A 19,351-nucleotide genomic window follows, 5' to 3' on the forward strand; every position below is an offset into this window, starting at 1 on the left:
AAAAAAAAAAGATAAAAAGAAACAAAACAGTAATATCTCTGAATTATTCAGATACATCATCCTATTGGACAAGGCAAGTTTCTTAGGAATACACTACCATCCTCTTCGAACATACTAAATCCATTCAACTCAATAACAAAGTGGCATTTCAGCAAAGATTAGTCCCCACCTATCTGCCAGGACACTCCATAATCCATGAATGTCCACTCTACCACTCTCTTCCTAAGATACTGGGCTGTTTCACGTTTCAGCTCAGCACACTGTTTACAGGCCATCTTCGCTTGCCTGAAAGCATTCATTTAATATCACTCTGCTTCTACCGTTTAGTTTTCAAGACTGAAATTCAGGATAAAAGACTCTACTGGCTGGACAGAAGTTTTCACTCCACAAGCAGCCATGGGAGGCAGAGATGACCATCAGAACACAGCAACAAGACCTGAGATCTAAGTCACAGTCAAATGCAAAAGGTTTGCAGATTCAAGTTATCACTGCTGGGTAGCTTAATTTCTTTAATGTGACCAACACATTCTCTCTACTCACCAGGAGCTCTTCCTCTTGCAGTTTCCGAGCAATCTCTGCATCAGACAATTCCTGTTCCCTTCGGGGTTTGTCGTAAATGGTTTGCTTTGTCCCCCTCAACTTAGTTCCTACGGAATTGAGAGAGAACAATCAACTCATCTATTCCCCGAATGCTTCAGAGAAAGGAAATCCCCACCATCTCTTCAGCCACCTGCAAAGCTTCCACTCAGGGGGCCCACAAACCACTACAGCATATCTGCCAAGCAAACATTTTGAGAACACTTCAGCTAAGGTGCAGCATGCACCTTACAGTGAGGTTTTTCTATATGTACAGTTACACTCCATTTTATATGACAAATGTAACTGTATGACAGAAAAGCCATGACTCTTGCTGCAGCTTTTGCTGGCATGGTGATGATACCAAAGGAATCAGATCTTTTACTCTGTCAATTCAAGCTGGCAAAACTCAACAGCAGAGAGCAGCCTAATGTGTTTGCTACAAGCACAGCAGAATTCAGAAATACTCCAGAGCAACATGGGCTGCAAAAGGTGTCTGGAACAGACTCACACAAGGTTTCTGACAGTTTTGTTCTTTGGTCTGACCCATGAATTTTGCAATACGCAGTTAGAAAACACGTAAACGTTTGTGGACTTCATACAAAGTTCAGTTCTTGCACTGCTGCAAGGTACACAGGTTTTTGTTTTGTTCTTAATACTTTTTTTAAAGATAAGGTTTTCGTTTTGGTTTTAATTTTCATTTCAAAGTTAAACCACCCGCAAGTGCTTTAATGTATTGCATTCTGAATCCTTCCATAGTCTATTTGCAATAGTCACTATCAACGGAGTCCTACTACATCCCTGCTACAAAATCCATGATCTCATTCACATACAATGAATGCCTTCCCCTTCCAACTGCAGTTGGAACTGTAATGCTCAGCAATCTCAGACATTTAAATGAGCTTCTGCTTTATATCTGAAATATACCACTACACAGATGTCTGCGTTTCTTCCACTCCAAACTCAGAAAATAATCTTCATTTCCATCCTCCTAGCCACGCTGTTTACACATTGATTACAAATAAACGTTACATCCTGGTGGGCCACATATCAATTTTCTGATCAGGTCAGAGCAAAGAAAAAAAAAAGACATTTTTAGAGGTCAGTAGGTTACTTTTTGTGCACTTATCAAACTACTACAGAAGGGACAGAGACCTCAGGCTTCGATCCAGAACCAAAACATGCAATAGGTATTAAAAGGTGATACATAGAGTATTTTTGCTTTTTTGTTTCCCTTAAGTTAAATGACCATTGACTTTAAGCACACAGCACTCCTCTTGCAAATTTGAGCATAAAAAGAAACCTTTCAGCAGTTCTGGTGGTTCCAGTTAAGCATACAGCATGGCCTTTCAGGAACAGTTTGATCAATCCAAGCTGGAAAGAGCTGCAGTCACAAGCCAGCAAAGGAACTCCAGCAAAAAGCACCAGCTTGGTCAAAGTTAAAATATAGAGACTGCTTTCAAGGCCATGGTAAATACGGCCTTTATTTCCAAACTGGAATAAATAGCCCATACACCATTGCCCCTATGAAGAACAAAACTGAATTTCCAGGAATTGTTCACCAAACAGCCAGAGTCTGGGCTTGCCTTACACACAGACTGGTGCCAGTCTTCATACGCTCAGAAAGCAATAAGTGTTAATTCCACATCACTTCTGCCCATGTTCAGGGAGCACAAAGATCAGCCTGACTCCCACAGGACAAGGATAAGAGCTTCCAGCTATTCGGACTTGGTGTCAGTGTGATCAGATACTGAGACACTCAGGCCCATGTTGTATGATAGCTCAGTTAACATCTTCCATTGCCCTAAAGAAAAGTTTTGTATGATGAACAAAGAATAATGCTCCTGGCACCTCTGGAAACAGACATGCATCATCTCACCTACCTCATTCAGGTGAGGACACGCTGCAGGGCCTGAAGCATGAGTTTCCCACCCTGTGGCAGGCATAGATTCAAGCCTCTGAACTCCTACTTTCACTGCGAAACCAGTCCTTACTCCCATGAGGTTAAAAAGCAGGTTAAAAAGCAATAAGACGTATCTTGATTTTTGAAGGTCACCACTCTCCTAGAACTATTTAACAAAAGCTACAGACCACAGAAAAATCTACTTGTACAGAATTTGATGAGAACCTCATCTTTACTTTTCCAACAAGCTTCTCAATGGGAATTGGAGGGAAGCTGCTGGCTTGTTAGGCTTAAGCAAAATGTCCTCATTTATGGCCTTGTATCCCACATTAAATCCCATTCCTGTGGTAAAGAACCACAGCACGAAGTGTCTCAACGCAAATTCAAAAGGGAATTCTAACACAAGATAAAGAGTACCATTTCCAACAGTACCTTCTTACCTATCCTCTTTGATGCCATGGGGACACGTCAGGAGATAAACAGTGAGAGTCTTAGTGGCTAAGATGAATCTCATTAAATAGAGGAGAAACCAAGGCAGGATTCATCAGGTACACACTGCAGACTGATATTGGAGATTAAGTGTCTTCAGAAGAAACCCCCAGTTTCAGATAAGAGGATGGGGCAATCAAAGGTCCATCCTCACGCACACGTATACCTTCCCCATCACTTGGTTACCTGAGTCTTTTCCGCAGTCTCCAACCTCTTCCTGGCTCACAGTGTGTGGGGATGGAGAAGGTCTCCTGTGTCCTGCCCTTTTGCAGTCTCTCTCCTCACCCCTGCTGTGATCTTTCTGGGATTTGGACTCCCGGAGCCTGCCCTCACGCTCCATCCCATGAGAAGAGTGGCCTCGATAGCGGGATTTGCGGCTCTCATGGTGCACCAGCTGGCTGCCGCCCCGACGCCAGGTCTCCTGCTCAGCCTCCAGCTCCACATCAAGAACAGGAAGGTGCTTTGCTCCATCTCGCCTTGTCGGCTTTCTACTGCACTGTGGCTGCTCTGCGAGTCCACGCTCTGACTCCAGGTCGAGACTGCGAGGTCTCCAAGACTTCTCCCTGCCAGGTGCGCTCCTGTCCCGCAGTTCCCAGTTGCCACTGTGCTCACCAGCACCACAATCAGCCTCCCTTTCCAGGACAAGGCTGGGAGGTCTCCCAGATCCACCATGGCTGGAAGACTTGCACCCCTGCCTTTGGCTATTGTTGGCCTCACTTGGCTGAGGAGACCTATGGCGATCCTCCAGTGGGGCATGCCTGTGTTGGGAGGCACTGCTGGATAAAGGCGAGCGTGCTTTTCGGTGCTCTCTCCGTTGGTGCGTGCGCCTATTGTCACCACGCGCCCTGCGAGGCTCAGAAACCTGCTCCCTGGGATCAGCCCGGAGGTGCTCTGAGCAGCAGGGTAGGGACAAACAAGGAGCTGGTTAGTGACATGGGGCTAACGGGAGCTCAGTGAGGCCAGAATCACAGTCCGATGCAAGGAAAAGCTGGAAACGGAGGTAAAGCACAGAGCGGCCAGGAAGAAATGAATGGGGACATAATGCTGCACAAGATGCTACAGCAAAGAGTGGACTGGGGGCTGTGCTTACATCAGAGCAACGCAGGAGGCAATGGGGTTAGAGCAGAAAGCACAGTTGCAGCCCAAAAGCATGCCTGAACATATCCTAAGGTGAAGACAAACCAATAAGGAGATTAAGGATTTTTACTGATTCCATTAGGGCTGAAAAACAGAGCAGAGCAACCCTTCTCCTGGTGATCCGTCTCTGCTGTGGGACATTGGAACTCTCAGGAGGCAAGGCTGAGGAAGCAGCAGTGGAGCTTAAGGCCAGGAGACCCCAAGGAGAGACTCAGTTTGGATCCTGATCTATGAGCATTCATACCTCATTCTGGCTTTAACTACAGCTGTTCACCAGAAATAAAAGCCTCACCTTAATGGGCAAAGACCCACAGCAAGTGGGAAGAAGAAAAAGAGCTGGGATGGAATTGATTTTTCTTTATATTTGAAGAGAAAGATGACAGATAGCTGCTGCATCCACATATTTTCCACCACAAACTGTCACCTGAAGCTCCTGAAGTCACAGAAGTTTCAGGCTATTCACTGCATAAACAGAAGTTTGGCTTGACTGCAGAGAGGGTTACAGCAGCTTAAGGGCAGGATAAGTTTTTGCAGCAACCAAGCTCCTGACCTCAGCAGCAGAGCTGGAAAAAGCCGCCTACTCAGCAGCTCAGTGTGGCTGTTTCCTCTGTGCTTTCCAGAAAGCAGGTGGAAATTTTTCTTTGCTTTTAGTTTCAGTAATAAAAGTCACAAATGTACGGATGCAGAAGTCTGAGTGTATATAATCTGTTCATCTATTTCATTTCTAATCAACCTATTTGCTGAGAAAGAAATCATTGCACTGAGTGAACCATTATCTCCCTAGCAGCTTTTCAAAGCAAATGTGTACTGCTGTAGAAGAAAATTCCTTCAAGCAGAGGCTGATTTGAAACAGAAGCACACAAAGAAAAGTGTAAGATTTTCCTGCTGCATTGGTAGGAGTTTTTATAGCATCTGAAAACATATAATAGATTTCCCAGCACCTTCTGTCTTAACAAATAGCTCTGCCTTCCCTGCAATCATCCAGATTTCAGAACTAAGAAAACAAACCAAAAAACTTAATGTTCCCTTCAAGTCATACTATCCAGAAAAATACCTTCTTCTGAGCCAGCAAAAATAGAGCCTACTGAAAACCTATCTTGAAAACAAATTGGGTTCTGTTTGTGTGACTTTCAGAATAACCACAGCAGCTCCTGTTAGCTGGTGGGTTTTTGTGTACAGTTTTAGACTGCTAGCATGGCTTACAGAAGAGAGACATCCAGTGCAACAATTTAAGTGACTTACTGAACAACACGCACCAGAATCTGAAGGCAAGAGTCAGAAGTGGTCTTTCGTTGATTTTTAAATGACATTAACAGTGGTCTAAGAATCAATTCATTTTGCCATTTATGGAAAGCTTGATCATTTGGCAGAATAGAAAAGGAGATCATGCAAGAGTAAAGTACGGCTACGTTAGGAAAAGTTTGGTGCAGGTAACACAATCATGCCATTCAGCCCAGGCAGGAAATTTGCTTTTTGGTTATCTCAGGACTATTAACTCCTCAGCAGGCACTGGTTTCCACAGCACCTTCTGCGGGAGCCAAGTAAACACTCTTTAGGTCCTGGTGTTACTCTCTCAAGCAGCATGTGACTAAGCTAATAGTGAAATATTTTTCATGGCACGGACACTTCTGGTAGGAACTCTGCTTTCTTTCATGTTTATTTTTCCACTTCTTAAAGGCTAGGTTTGCTCTGGAGCAATAACCCTAATCCGCACTCCTCCTGGATGGGGATAAGTTTTTATTTGGTCAAGGCAGACTAAAATCCAAATAAAGCAAGGGCTTTTCTTTTGTGTTTAAGTTCACAAGTAATGAGGACAAAGCAAACAAAGAATGATGAAACCTAATCAAATGGTGCCCAGGTATTTAAAGACCTTTAATTAATATGCTAGACAATCCAGACATCAAAATCCATTTCAGTCCCTTCTAGTCTTAAGGAACAATGATCCAGCGCAGCATTACTACCAACAGGCAATAAATCCTTCTAGCACACTTCCAAAACTACAGATTACAGCAGGGAGAAAAATTAGACTCCCAAAACACACTGCTCTCCAAATCTGTAACAATCAAAGTTCAGAGTCACAGGCTTCTTTCTGTCAGCTGCACTGTTACAAAAATCCATCCTGTTGTACCATCTCTGCCTGGCAACACTACTGCTTCTACTGTAATTTTTCCAGGGACTTGACCCATTTAATTCTGAAACACTGAACTGTGGGTTGGCCATAGAACTCTCAGACCGAAGTCTTTCCAGCTTTGCACACATAACAGAACTGGTGGCCATTAAGTTTTCACCTAGTTACTGTTCTGCACTTTGTGCTGTGCATTTCCTTGGCCCTCCCTGAGCTTCTAGTCAAATGAAACTACAATGCTTTGCCTGAGTTCAGATGAAAATATTTAAAACTGCCAGCAGTATGGATGTTAAGGAGAGAAATAAGAGGTTTGATTTTCACCTTCATAATCTGCTGATCAAAAGCAACCCATCTCTTCCCCACCACATTTTCTATGATAGAACACAAGAGCCACCACCAGTGCATAGCAAAGCAAACACGACATTGCTCCATAATTAAACACACACAGATTCTCCCCTCTCAATTTAAAGAAAGTTCATATTTGATTGCAAAAGACGTCCAGAAGAAAGCAACAGAGCGCTGAGTTGTATCTTCTTCACAAAATGCAGTCCCAGGTGACAATAATAGCAAAGACACTGGGCAGATGATCTTGTTATTCAGTAAGTCATTCAAAGCAGTTGTGCTAATTTTAAGACTTGGATACATACCTGAATGGATTATTTTTTTGTTTGAAAAGCTGTTCCATGAACCAGCAATTACTTCTGTATGCAAGTAGCAGTGCCAGCACCACAGATGAGCACATACATTCAAATAGAAACAGTTTTAAGTGTGGAATTACATCAGCATTTCTCTTCTGCACAGCTGTAGGTAGCACCATATAGAAATAGCTGACTTATCCGTATTCTCAGCTATTGTTTTTTCCTCCACAAATAATTTCTGACTTTAGAATAAAGTCAGATCCTGACCCTGAAAATTCATGCAATGCTATAGTAAGGACTGAATGCAAGTAAGGGAAATCACCTTAACAAACTACCCAGATCACCAGTTTCATCTATAGTACCACGATCTTGATCCCTTTTACAAGTAGAAACTTACCTCCATTTTCTGAATAATAGCTATCCTCATAGATTTTGTGTCCCTGGGATTCTGGGTAGTGCTTCTTGCGCTTTTTTTCTTCCTGCAATTCTTTCTGTTGTAGGAGACGGGCAATGTCCTGCAGAGATGGAAGAAAATCATTACCTTCCCCACAAAACAGCTCCAGATGCTTTTTATTAGACCACAGTTATAAAAATCCTCATAGTTTTATTTTTAAGACAACACTGTCAGGGTTACTCTTGCATTCAAATCATGTACTGGACAGAGCTTCCAGCTTAGTGGCTGATAAGAGGCAATATCAGCAACTAGCACACGACCCAACACTGAGCCTACCCAACAACTTGCAGGTTCCTAGTCCATCCATATGCAAGTCTACTAAGTAGTAACTGCCAAAAAGTGGCAGGAGGGATTTCACGTGCAACCTTAGGCTTTCAACAACACTTTTGAGGCTCACACAACTCCACCAGCCAAGAAAAAACACACAAGCACAGACTGTCCCAGGCTGACGGCACTTCTGACTGAAAGCAGTTCCCAGACCAAGACTGGAACTTACTTCAAACAAGATTTAATTTATAGAGCTCATAGCATGCCAAACAGGGAGATGCATCAATTTGACAGAGGTTGAAGGAAAAGAAAAATCAAATGGGATGTTAGGAGAGAGGAGCTACACACAGCACAGGAGTGCAGTGGAGACCATAGGCCATTTATCCTGTGCAGTGGAGACCATAGGCCATTTATCTTGTTGCTGATTTGGTAGATAGGCAATCAAAGAACAGCACTCCATTTTCTTAATCGGTTTTCCTTCAAGATGACTAATGGTTCAACAAGGCCTAGCAACAGTAAACAGCTCTTTGGGGCTTCCTTACTTGGGGCCTGATCTGAAGCTAGAAAGAAAATCTGGAAGATACCAGCTGGACAGCCTTACCCTTGGATGATATTCGTCTAAGCCTCCCTAGCCCTCAGAGCCTTTATAGACCTGTGCACACAGAACATCTGCAGAACAGTACATGGCAGGTAGGAAAAACAGCAGTGAAATGCAAAGTCAGAGCTGAAACTCTCCAAAAGCAAAGCAGGCACTGGAGGGCAATGGATGAACGTTCAAATACCAATTATTGTTTCAGTATTCAGATCATATTTGTATGGCAACCAGCTTTGTTAAGGACCTGGGGATACCAAGCTCTTTATTAAAAAAAGTATTTCCCTGTGGCAAGGTTAAATTCTAACAAGAGGAGCAAGTCTATAAATACATGGGCTTAAACATATTATCCCAAGGACTGAGACAGTTCAGGATTTGCAAATCTGCATAAGCTATTCCTTACAAACTGAGTTTGCAGGCAGGTAGACTGAGCACTTCATTTCAAAACCCTGCACATCTGGCTGGATATGCCTGAACACACATGTCCAGTACCAGCATAATTCGGCATTTCTTGCAAGATATGTGAACAGATGCAATGCTGAGGGCCACAGGAGTAGTTCTGAGACAATCCCCACTCTGTCACCTGACAAACTCCTTGGGCACTTCACAGCCCCACGTCAGCACAGGAACCCACCCAAAAGAAGTAACACTGGGGACCACGGAAGGACAGCAGGACTGATTTGAGCCCTCCAGAAGTCCTATTGCAAAGACAGGCAGTACTGCTTCACCTTCAGTACTTATCTGCAGCCTAACCCAGCACATATCTGCTTCTTCAGCCACATTCCAGAACTACCTATGAACCAACAGGAAGAAAAGGAGTATTTATGGCTTTTCCTCATAACATTGAGTTATAATCATCTGAAGATTGCTCCCAGCATCCAAAGATAATCAGCAGGCTGGCTTGAGAGGTTGCAAGGACTTGCTGTCAGACTGCTGACATCCCAGAAGCCCTCTGCTTAAACCTGTGTGGCTGCAATACTGCTGTCAGCAGAAGCTTCCCTTCTCCTTCACTTTCCTCAGGAAAATAAGAGAGATGGTCACATTTACGGCATAAATCCTTTAGCCAGTGCTCCTCTCTCTTCCATTGCATGATCCTCTTGGAAGCTTTTCCATGTCTTTCTGGCCAGCCTTTCTGTACCTGTTTGACTTAATGGTACTAGAAGCAAATGAAGTCTTGAACAAGCAAACTGACGTATCAGTTAACTAAAGACAAATTAGTTCTAGTTCTTCCAAGAAATAGCCTTGTGTTTAAATGCTTCCCATAGAGAAAATGCCACTAGCTGCCTCTTCAGCACTGTAAAACTACCTAGATTTCTCAGGGACCTACCTGCAGTCAATTTTAGGGACATACTCCACTCCAAGCATACACGCACGTTCCTCCAATCCAGGACACCTCAGGAAGGCCTACTATTATTTGCCCTCTTTGTTAGCATGGCACTGGCATCAACAGCCCTCGCAGGCTACAAATGTATCTTACACCTGTAACAGGGCTCCCTGAAATCTCTGTGCATGCTGATAATCCATGAAGATCAGTACTGACAGCAGGCAACGCAGCTTCTGCAGCTAATAACTGAGAAACGCCTGCACTAAAATGGTTGATACAAGTAGCTCTGCCATCTTTCAAAGTTACCTCATCTTTTTCCTCTTGCCGGCGTCGCTGCTCTGCTTCAAAAACCAGCTTCACTTGGATTTCCTGAGCAATCTCTGAGTCCTGCCGTTCCCTAGAAGAGAAGGAAACAAGGATCGTAAGTACCCAAAATCATAGACATCAGTTAGTCTGGAAAGTGGGATAAAAAGAGCTAAAAGCAGCTATTCAATTCATACAGAAGAGTTATTATTCTTCAGCAGTAATGCAGAGCCCATGAATTCTCACCAGAGACCAGGGCTCCCTGTACTTAATGCTGCTCAAATTTAGAAAAATCAATCCCAAACCATTCATGATCAAAGTACAAAGGATGAGAAAACAGACTCATAGGCAGTTTGCTAAGAAAGGAGATAGGAACAATAAGAGCAGGCCAAGGAAGTACATAGGAGTCTCCGCAAGCAGCAGTCTAATGCTGCTGAGGAGCACTTGTATGGTGCCAAAGGAAGGATTTAGGGGTAAGGTTAATACAAGCATTTCTGAATTTCTGAATGAGAAATGCTGCTGAGGTGGGATGACATACAAAAGCAGAAGCAGAGTCAGTAGGAAAAACAGCAATGTGCATCAGAATGAGGGGTGGGAAGCAATCATCAAAGCACCACTGCACACGTGGGAGCAGCACAGGGCTATATTAACTGGAGAACAGAAGAAACAGTAATTGTGACATGAAATGTCATGCTTCCATGAGTTTCATCTGGGTGGATAGACTAGGAAAGATGTATTCGTGGAATTTCATGCATTTCATGCAGAAAGCATCCGAAAGAATTGTGCAATGCTCAGCTGCAAGCTCTGACGCCCAACAGATAGGCCTGAATGATAGCCAAGGGTTCTTCAGGACAATCCAGAACAGGGCTGGGGGATTTGAGAATAAAGATTAAGAGCTCTCTCTTTCAGGACTGTTGAAATTGAGTCAACGATTGCTCCAAACAGGTCAGAAGGGAAAAAAAAACACAGAAAAAAAGGAAAAAATAAAATCTATCAATCTAAAGGTATCTCTGCAGTTGCAACTGCTAAAAGATAAGGCACAGGAGACAGGAATGAGAATAGCAACTGGCAGAGCTTGCTTTATGAGGATACAATCTTTCAAAGAATGTGCTGGCAGTGATCAGATAGATGATGGGAGGACTACCAAGAGCATATTATAGAAGTCAAGCAAATATTTCAAGAGAAGCAGGTTCAGCTACATGAAAGCTGCACAGTGTAAGCTGGAGCACCTGTTCTTGTCTTGAGGAAGGATCAGGGTTTAAATGACCTGGCACACTTGGAGGCAATGGACTGAAATGCAGCAAAACTGAGAGAACTGGCATTGCTGGAGCAGTCAATGGCACAACAGAGGGTTATTTTATAGATGAAGAACAATAGAAGTGCAAGGAGTTGGTTAGGTGGTGTAGGGTGGGACACTGCAAGAAGTGCATTAGAGGAGAAATATCACCAAGAAACATCTGATCTGTCAGAGATTTAAAAAAAAAAAAAAGGAACACGAAACACAAAGGAAAAAAGCTTTTTTTATTTATGTCAATTGCTCCTCAGAAACAGATCTACAGTAGGGTACTGTGTGTTATTTATACTTCCTCATCCTTCTCCAAACACACAAGAACCCCATGTCCACGTCACAATGTGATGTTTCCTTCCCTTTCCCAGACCATGTTTGTAAACATTTGCTCACATTCATAAACTGACCCAGGCCTAGAGACATCCTAGAAGGCACTCATGAATTTCAGTGTGTGCAGACCTGGATTATTGATAAGGCAAACAATTTCAGACATCGGTTTCTTTCATCCCTATAAAAGAACTGGTATTTGGCAAGTGTGTGTGTTTGTGTTGCATCTGACTGCAGGTAGAGATCTATTTAGAAGCACACAGGTCAAACATAGTTCTTTAACCTGCTTTTTAAAAAGGGAATGTTGGCAGAACTGGAACCAACAGGGAACCAGTACCAAGCAAAAAGACTACTGAATTTGCAAACCCTAGGAGCATATTGTCAATATGCATAAAATACTAGATCTTTTATGAGGCCAATCTCAGATTACATGGATTCATGTAGAAAATAAATTAGAAAGGTCAAACACATCAATGTGTTGCAAGTCTGTAGTCCCTCCTGGCACTTCCGAACAAAGCTAAGGTGATGAGTTCACTGGCACCAGCTGAATTGCTGAATGCTTAAAATCCATCTTTCTCAGACAAGCACAAGACAAACAGCTAATTGTCTTCCAGAACCAAGGCAACAAGGTCACTGCCTCTCCACTTACAAAGAACACCAGAAGTAATGCACAAGCAGAAGTGCTTTCTTGTTCCTGATGACACACATCCTGAAGTACTCCATATCAAGCTCTTTCAAAACCACTGAACAGAGACAAAGGATTGGATTTTGTCTTTTCTTGTTGCTCAGTGGTAATTAAATCCTGAGACTTGATTAGTTATTTAACATAGGCTAGTGTTTCAACTTGACTTGAATGTAAGCAAAAAGGTTAAAGAACTTGGACAGCATTTCTTGTCCTCTAGTTTCTTTACTGTGAATTCAATGGCTTTAGTCTCCAGCAATCAGCCAGAGCAATATAAACATCACCGCCTCCAAACATCACACTGAGGTGCCCTTCATGCCCACACAGCCAACAGTGTTACTGTCAAGGAAACATCAGCATAGAGAACAATAAAAAAAATAATAATAATAAAGGCACTGATTAGAAAGCTGCCATTCACACCGGCCGGAACAAGTAATTGTTGCCAGATGAGAAACAACAAAAGGGTTTAAGGGAAATGTTCAAAGGAGCTGTTCACATTAGTGTAACAGAATCATTATGGTACTGGGAACAAAACAAGGAAAGAGCATCTCTTTACAGTATTTCAGTTATTTTAGCAGCCTTGCTACTACGCTTGGCAGCATCCAGGCTGCTCAGCTAGATGTGAGAGATGCTTTTAAAGAAGCAGGAGTACTAGCAGAGTTCTGAGCTTCCCTAAATTCTTCAAGTGAAAGATAAGCAAGAATAGACATGTTTTCTTTGTCTTTCAGATCTCCAGGGGGAAAAAAAAAAAACCTTAAGTTTGAAGAGCTTTTTTTGTTATGCTTCTTGTTTCTAAGGAGACCACCCAGTTCTGCCTCTTCACCCCTCTGTCACCTTTCAGGGTCAGACTGTCCTAGGCCATGCAGCACACAGCAGCAGTGGGGGTCGTTGTGTTGCCAGAACTCACTGATCTTACACAAGGAAGAGACAGTGGGAATGAACTGAGAATTAAGGAAGACACAGATCCAGTTACAAAAGGATGCCTCCAACTTTTTTTTTTCTTTTTTAAAACAACAAAAACTATTCTTGCAGAGAAGCTTGGGCTTTCAGGAGTAGAACTGCTGCTGACACAATGTTCTGCGTCAGCAGTTCTGCCTGTAACTTGGCTCACAAAGTTAGCAAATCCCATTTTGTGAAGTCCTACAGCAATAGAATTGTTTGCAGTTCCCAGCAAGTAGCAAAAAAGAATCATCTCTGTCATACAAAGTTAATTTTTAAGTTGCCATTTACATGCTCACATCTCTAATTGCTAAGAAAGCTATTGAAATAAAACACAAACTTCAGAGATGCACACATACTGTCTGCATGTGCTAGTACCATTAAGTACAGTGGCTGACTTCTCACACCCCAGCCTTGAAATTTTTTTATGAACAGCTCCTTTGAAGCTGTATCACACACATCTGCAGCACAGACCTCTTCTACTGCATCATTCTCTGCCAGATGAACCCCGCAGGGTTTGTGATTCACCATCGACTGTATCTGGCGGGTGGCACCACAGAGCAAGACAAGCTAGGATGCATTTCCCAGCTGCTTGCTGCATTCTGCTTTGCAGACCTTGCAGGGAGCTCCTTTAGAAAGCAAGCTGCTGCCTCTCATCATTGTGATCTTACTGAGCCCTGCCACACAAACCATTTGTTACTTCTCACGCATGGCAAGAACTTGAGTGAGAGGCAAAAAATACAAGAGTAGGATCAAAGTCAACTCTGGGCTTGTTTTTCTCCGCACTATAACTTTTTATTCCTATACCTGCTCCACAGTCACGGCACGGAGGAATCCTAATCACAAGCCACAGTGTGGCTTAGATCTGGTAAGAGGGGCTCTGAGCAAGCCTGCAGAGTAAATTGAATCAGTCATTAAAAATCTTCCTGCAGCTCCTGCAGACGTCAAGTGACTGCAAGAGAACACATGTCCACAACTACTATCTCCACCAGATCAGTAGCTCCTCTTCCCACCATGCTTCATGCTGGAGCATCTACAAGCACAAATACGGGCTGTGAGCTGTTCAGCACAGTGTGAAGCCAGCACGTATAGTGCCAAAATCCTTAAAAGCACTCATAAGGCACAATATAGGTAGGCCAACATCTGCCATTTGCACAAGAGAGGGAATTCACTATAACACTGTGTACTTCTGTAGTGTAAATTCTTCTCTCTCAGACTTCTGCCAGGGACAAACCTACTGCAAATGGCCAAGTTCCTCCTCTCTGCCAACAAACAGAAGAATAGGAAGGCTTCTTTTCACAGTCAGCCAACAGAGCCCAAGCCAGGGCAGATCCTAGGTCCATCTGCTCTCATCCTATCCTATGCTAGAGACTAATATCCATACTTCTATAGCAACAGATATCTAAAGGCAAAAGGCTGATCAACCTGTACCCCACTGTACCGTGCATCAACTTGAAACAAAGCAACTCGTTTCAGCACTCTGACCAAACAGGATGAGCATTTGAACAGCTCCATCCTAAACTCACAGGTCTTTTTGGCGTTTCTGGATTTGAGCACGTGCTTTCAGATCCTCCTCCTCTTGCAGTTGCTTGGCCACCTGCAAGTCATGCTGCACCAGACGATTACGCTGAATGTTTGTCGCCAAGTGATGCTCAACTGGAAATAAGCACAGACAAGAGCCCCAAAAATCAGCCTGCTGATTGTCACGGTGTGAACAAGATGAAGAAGTGGGAGGGAGATTCCAGGCTAGAAAGGAAGACAGTTTCTGCAGGGTAATGTCATTAACTTCTCTACAGGTGGGTAAGCCCCAAATTGAAATTATGTTAGGAGCTTGAGACTGCCTCACTTCAACACTGAGAAGGCTGCATATACATTTATTAGCAAAAAACAAGGCCTACATATCTTAATTGCATGCAGATTTGTAGGGATTTACTTCTAGGCTTTGTATTTCATTTTCTGGTCCCAGGAAATTACCCTAGATTAATAAAGTGGGCTGGAAAGGACCACCAGAAGCCAATGAAGATGAGTGGAACGTAAACCATTTCTATGGATTCTTCCCTAATTCACTTTCAAGAAAATCCAAAGAGAGAAACTCCTCTCCCTTCCTATGTAATATGTTCCAGAATCTCACTATATTTAGCAACAGAGCAACTAAACACTACAGTGAGCCCTTTACCATACATGGATAATGCCTCCAAGAAAAGATGATTGTAAGAACTGCAGCTGAGAGCCAGTTTTTGTTTGGTGGTCTCACATCCTAGCAGTAAGAGTCACTTCAGTGCAAGCTGCGTGCTCAGTAGAGCCAATGGAACAGCACTTGCACCTAGTACTGGTAGATACCAATGCGACTGGCATGCAGCAGAACAGATTAGAGAGGCCACCTCAGCCCTGACTGAAAAGCAAACATCTCCTGTATAGAAACCACCAGCCACTTGAAAGTTCCTGGCTGTACTTTTTTCTCCTCTCCTTTTTAAAGCATGCAGCTGCCTTGCCTCAAAATGTGTTAATTAAAAGGAAGCCTCCGTTCTGAAGGCAGGCACTAGCAGTTCTGAAATCAGTCAGTAAGCAGGCCTTTACTGGCTGCACTCAGGTCAGCCTGTGAAACGGGAAGCTTCCAGACATGCCTGTCATTTCTAACAGCCTCACACAGCAATAAAACCTCAAGCACACTCCCACATGCAATCTTATTATAAGCAGCATAAAGAAATTCCATTATAAATGGAATGAGAAAACTGTATACATGAAATGCAACCATCTCTAGAGGGCAATACAAGCTGGGGTAGAACGCAGAGTAGTGTTACAGGACAGCAGACAGTGATGATAACAATACTCCATTAGAAAGAATGAAAAAAAAAAAAACAAAAGTAAAAAGAGAGGATTCCTCTAAGACAAAAAAACCCCAAAAACTAACAACATAAGAAAAACACAGAAAGAGTTATCTGCAGGGATACATTTGACTCAATTTGTTCCAAATATTGCTACTTACTTTCTTGTTCCTGCAAGTTATGGGCCAAGGTATGATCTTCCAGAACAGCAAAGTCTCGACACACTGTACAGGGAAACAAAGCCAAGAGAATGAGGATGAGGAGGAAGGAAGGGGAAAAAGACAAAAGAAAAAATATCAATACAGATGCTTGAGCTCTCAAGCAGAGGAACTGCCCTGCTCAAAGCAGACAAAGTCAGCACTCAGGGCACACCTCTGCCCTGCTCCACAGCCCTGGAATGCCCACCACTGGGCTGCTCACTCCCAGAGCCTCTGTTCTCTGCCACGAGACTTTGAACGTGGCCTGCATCCCTCATGCCAAGCTACGTCCCTTGCACTTGTCTCCTGTAAAGCAGCGTGAAGCCAAGTTGCAATACAGGCTGTTTTGCAAACACGCCCCACCTTTACATGACACACCTCTCTGGTGTCGAGTCATCACAAACTGATGACAACCCTGTATTTACCCTGAGGATGGATGAAAAGTGACAAACGTTATTGGGACCAGCACTGATTGCTGTGCAATTACACCAGAAACTCATCCAACGTGTAATGCATGCAAACTTCATGCACAAATACCTGACATAGAAAGTTAAATGATTGAAGCTTCAGTGGCTTGAACACAGCTGCAGCAAGAACCCGTAACGGTTCAAACCTGCAACCTGACATTTGGCGTGCCTGGCACAATGTGTATTCCAAGGAAGCACTTTGCCCGACATCTCTATCTCTACACTCCCATGCTCTAAGACTAATGAAGGCCTCCACTAGCTTTCCCAGGGTTTTATCACAGTTCCTGGGGCTGCTCTCTCTCCCTCACTAAAAGGGGTTTGGAAATTGTAGGGCGAAAGCAGAATACACAGATCTCGAATCCAATGCCCTCTCAACACTTATGAGACTTCAAGCCCAAAAGAATCACAGGAAACTAATTTCTACTTAGATAAGCCTAACTTGGAAGTGCAAAAGGAAAACATTATCTACCCAGCCCTGCGATAGGAGTGGCTGGATGCAGTCCAAAACTAGACCTTGAGATTCCGAAACACGAGCAACTCGATCTTCACGCTTATCGTGAGAAATGACAAAAGGTTTCTTTCTCCCTTAGACACATGAACGAGTATTCAAAACCCATTCAAACCATTCTCGCTCCTTCCATCAGCACGTACCTCAGCCATGCCCAGCTCAGCTCCTCAGGGTGGTGAACAGCTTCCTACCCCTGAGCCTGCTGGGCATACTCCAGACAAGGCTATCAAGTCATTTTCAGTGTGAAAACTGTCCCTGAGTTAATCCATGGGCTTCAGACAAAATAAAGACTTTCCCATGGAAAACTTTTAATTTTTGAGCCAAAACTTAGGGGAGTCATTGGGTTGAAAAAGAGTTGGAATTTCCCATTGAAAATGTTGGTGGAAACACGTCTCCCCAAGACACAGGCTCCTTTCTCAGGGGGAAGATTCTGTCTTCCCACCAAGCTGTTCTCAGACTCCAGAAGTCAACCTGCAGAACCCAAAACAACCACCCACAGGGGTAATTTTCAGCTTCTTTTAGGAAGCTGTGCTGACCCGGAGACAAATAAACAGGAAGAGGATGAGCACCAGTCTGAAAGGAGCATATTTTTACAAACGCCGATCACTTTCACTCTCGAGCTTTCAAAAGAATGCTCTGCCCACACTGTGGGAAAACACAAGGGTTTATTTTTAACTTGTTATGATAGGCAGTGGAGCAGTAAAACAGTCACACACCTATTGGGACAGGGCCACATGCAGCATCTGGTGTTTTGGAAGCACAGACACACAAAGCGTGCACTGCTGCACATGGAGCTCCCACTTCAAGCAGAGTCTAAGACCCCCAAGATGTAGGAAAGCTATGAGGGCAATTTCTGAGGAACCCATTCATTGAAGAGTCTGAGCACACACCATTTCCAACCCCACAAAGGGTAGAAAACACTGCAAGGGGAGGGGAAGGCAGCCACAATCCCACAAGTCTTCCTTTGTCTCACAGTGACACACGCTGAGATGTATCAGGATGCTCCCAGCACCCAAAGAGCTTCACAGGCTTTTTTAGAAGAGATTCCAACTGCAGCCAAGTTAGCATTTTAACCAAAAATCCTGTTGAATGTGGACAAGGATAGGCCTTGGTGCATTTGAGGGCATTTTGCAGATGACAGACGGAAGATAAGGCTGCACTTCAAGAAGCCCTCCCTTCAAGGTCAAAGGCAGTGCTTCGGGGAAGGAGGGACAAGCAGCAGGGTGGAGATGAGGACAGTGATTATGGTAACAATCCCAGAGTGACTCATTTTAAGCATGTACAGTTCTGGATGGTGCAATTAAGGCTTTGTCGTCGCTTTCTTTGCTTTCCTTTTATTGCAACTTCTTTCTTTAAAAAAAAAAAAAAAAAGAAGAAGAAGAAGAACGAAAGAGGATGCTAAATGCTAATTAGCAATGAAACACTTCCAGTTGGCCTTTCCTATAAATAAATGCTTCCTCCAGCCACCAACCACAGATGTTTCAGGCAGCAGTGCTACTCACAGGTGACATACTCAGGGTGTCCAGCATTCAGGAACATGTTTTTATGGGATGGGGACAGACATTCCCCAAAATGTCTTTACTCTCTGGTCCGTAACACTGTTTAGTTTCACAGAATGATGGTAAGACAGCCATCTTCTGCTCACACAGCATCTCCCAGCCTGCTGGAAAGGTACCTCTGGCTCAGAGGCTAGAGCTAAGCAGAGATATCTCAGTGCACCACCACAAAGAGCTTGTCCAGACCCATCCAGGGCTGTGCTTTTACCACCACATCTTTGAGCACTTCCTCCTGAAGGTTTGACAACAACAACAACAACAACAACAAAAAATTCCACCCACAAACTAGAAGGAGAAAGCAGTGCAGTATTTACCACAGTAGGTCTGTGAGCAAGTTCATTGCACAGATGCCTGAACAGCTGTACGAGCAAAACAAGGGAGTGCAGAAGCAAGGTCAAACATTTCCAGAGCTGCATATGTAAAGCATCTGCAAAGATTATGAAACTGCATCCCACCCTCCTGAACTCCCTTCTGCTCCCCGTGGCATTTGAACTCTGTCGTGTTGGTCATGACGCCAAAGGTGCCGGCAGACCTTTGGTCCATTCTCCCCTCCTCAGAGAGGCACACATGCACAGAAGGACTTTAGATTCTGTGCTCCATTCTGCTCACACCCAGCTACACTTTGCTACTCATGTGGGAAGAATCACGGTGACAGAAATATACTGGGAGTGCAAGCAAAGAGGCAGAAGGGCTGTGGTAGAACACCGCTGCTCTTCTCCCAACAGTCTTGCACCAAGCCCCACAGAAAGTCTCA

At 43.7% G+C, this 19,351-nt stretch overlaps 1 protein-coding gene across 1 annotated transcript in view; it reads right to left on the reverse strand.

Annotated features, from left to right (window-relative positions):
- The window catches only part of CCDC50 (coiled-coil domain containing 50), a 28,825-nt gene extending 9,685 nt beyond the window's left edge, over positions 1–19,140 (reverse strand). The window contains exons 1-7 of the mRNA XM_019618876.1: positions 19,053–19,140; positions 16,031–16,204; positions 14,571–14,700; positions 9,812–9,902; positions 7,266–7,383; positions 3,155–3,859; positions 541–647 (exon numbers count right to left, since the gene is read on the reverse strand). Of these exons, the coding sequence (XP_019474421.1) occupies positions 541–647; positions 3,155–3,859; positions 7,266–7,383; positions 9,812–9,902; positions 14,571–14,700; positions 16,031–16,204; positions 19,053–19,140 (1,413 nt within the window). The remainder of the gene's footprint in view (positions 1–540; positions 648–3,154; positions 3,860–7,265; positions 7,384–9,811; positions 9,903–14,570; positions 14,701–16,030; positions 16,205–19,052) is intronic.
- Positions 19,141–19,351: the final 211 nt, after the last annotated feature.

This window comes from Meleagris gallopavo, chromosome 11, assembly GCF_000146605.3.
Source record: "Meleagris gallopavo isolate NT-WF06-2002-E0010 breed Aviagen turkey brand Nicholas breeding stock chromosome 11, Turkey_5.1, whole genome shotgun sequence".
Lineage (NCBI taxonomy): Eukaryota > Metazoa > Chordata > Aves > Galliformes > Phasianidae > Meleagris > Meleagris gallopavo.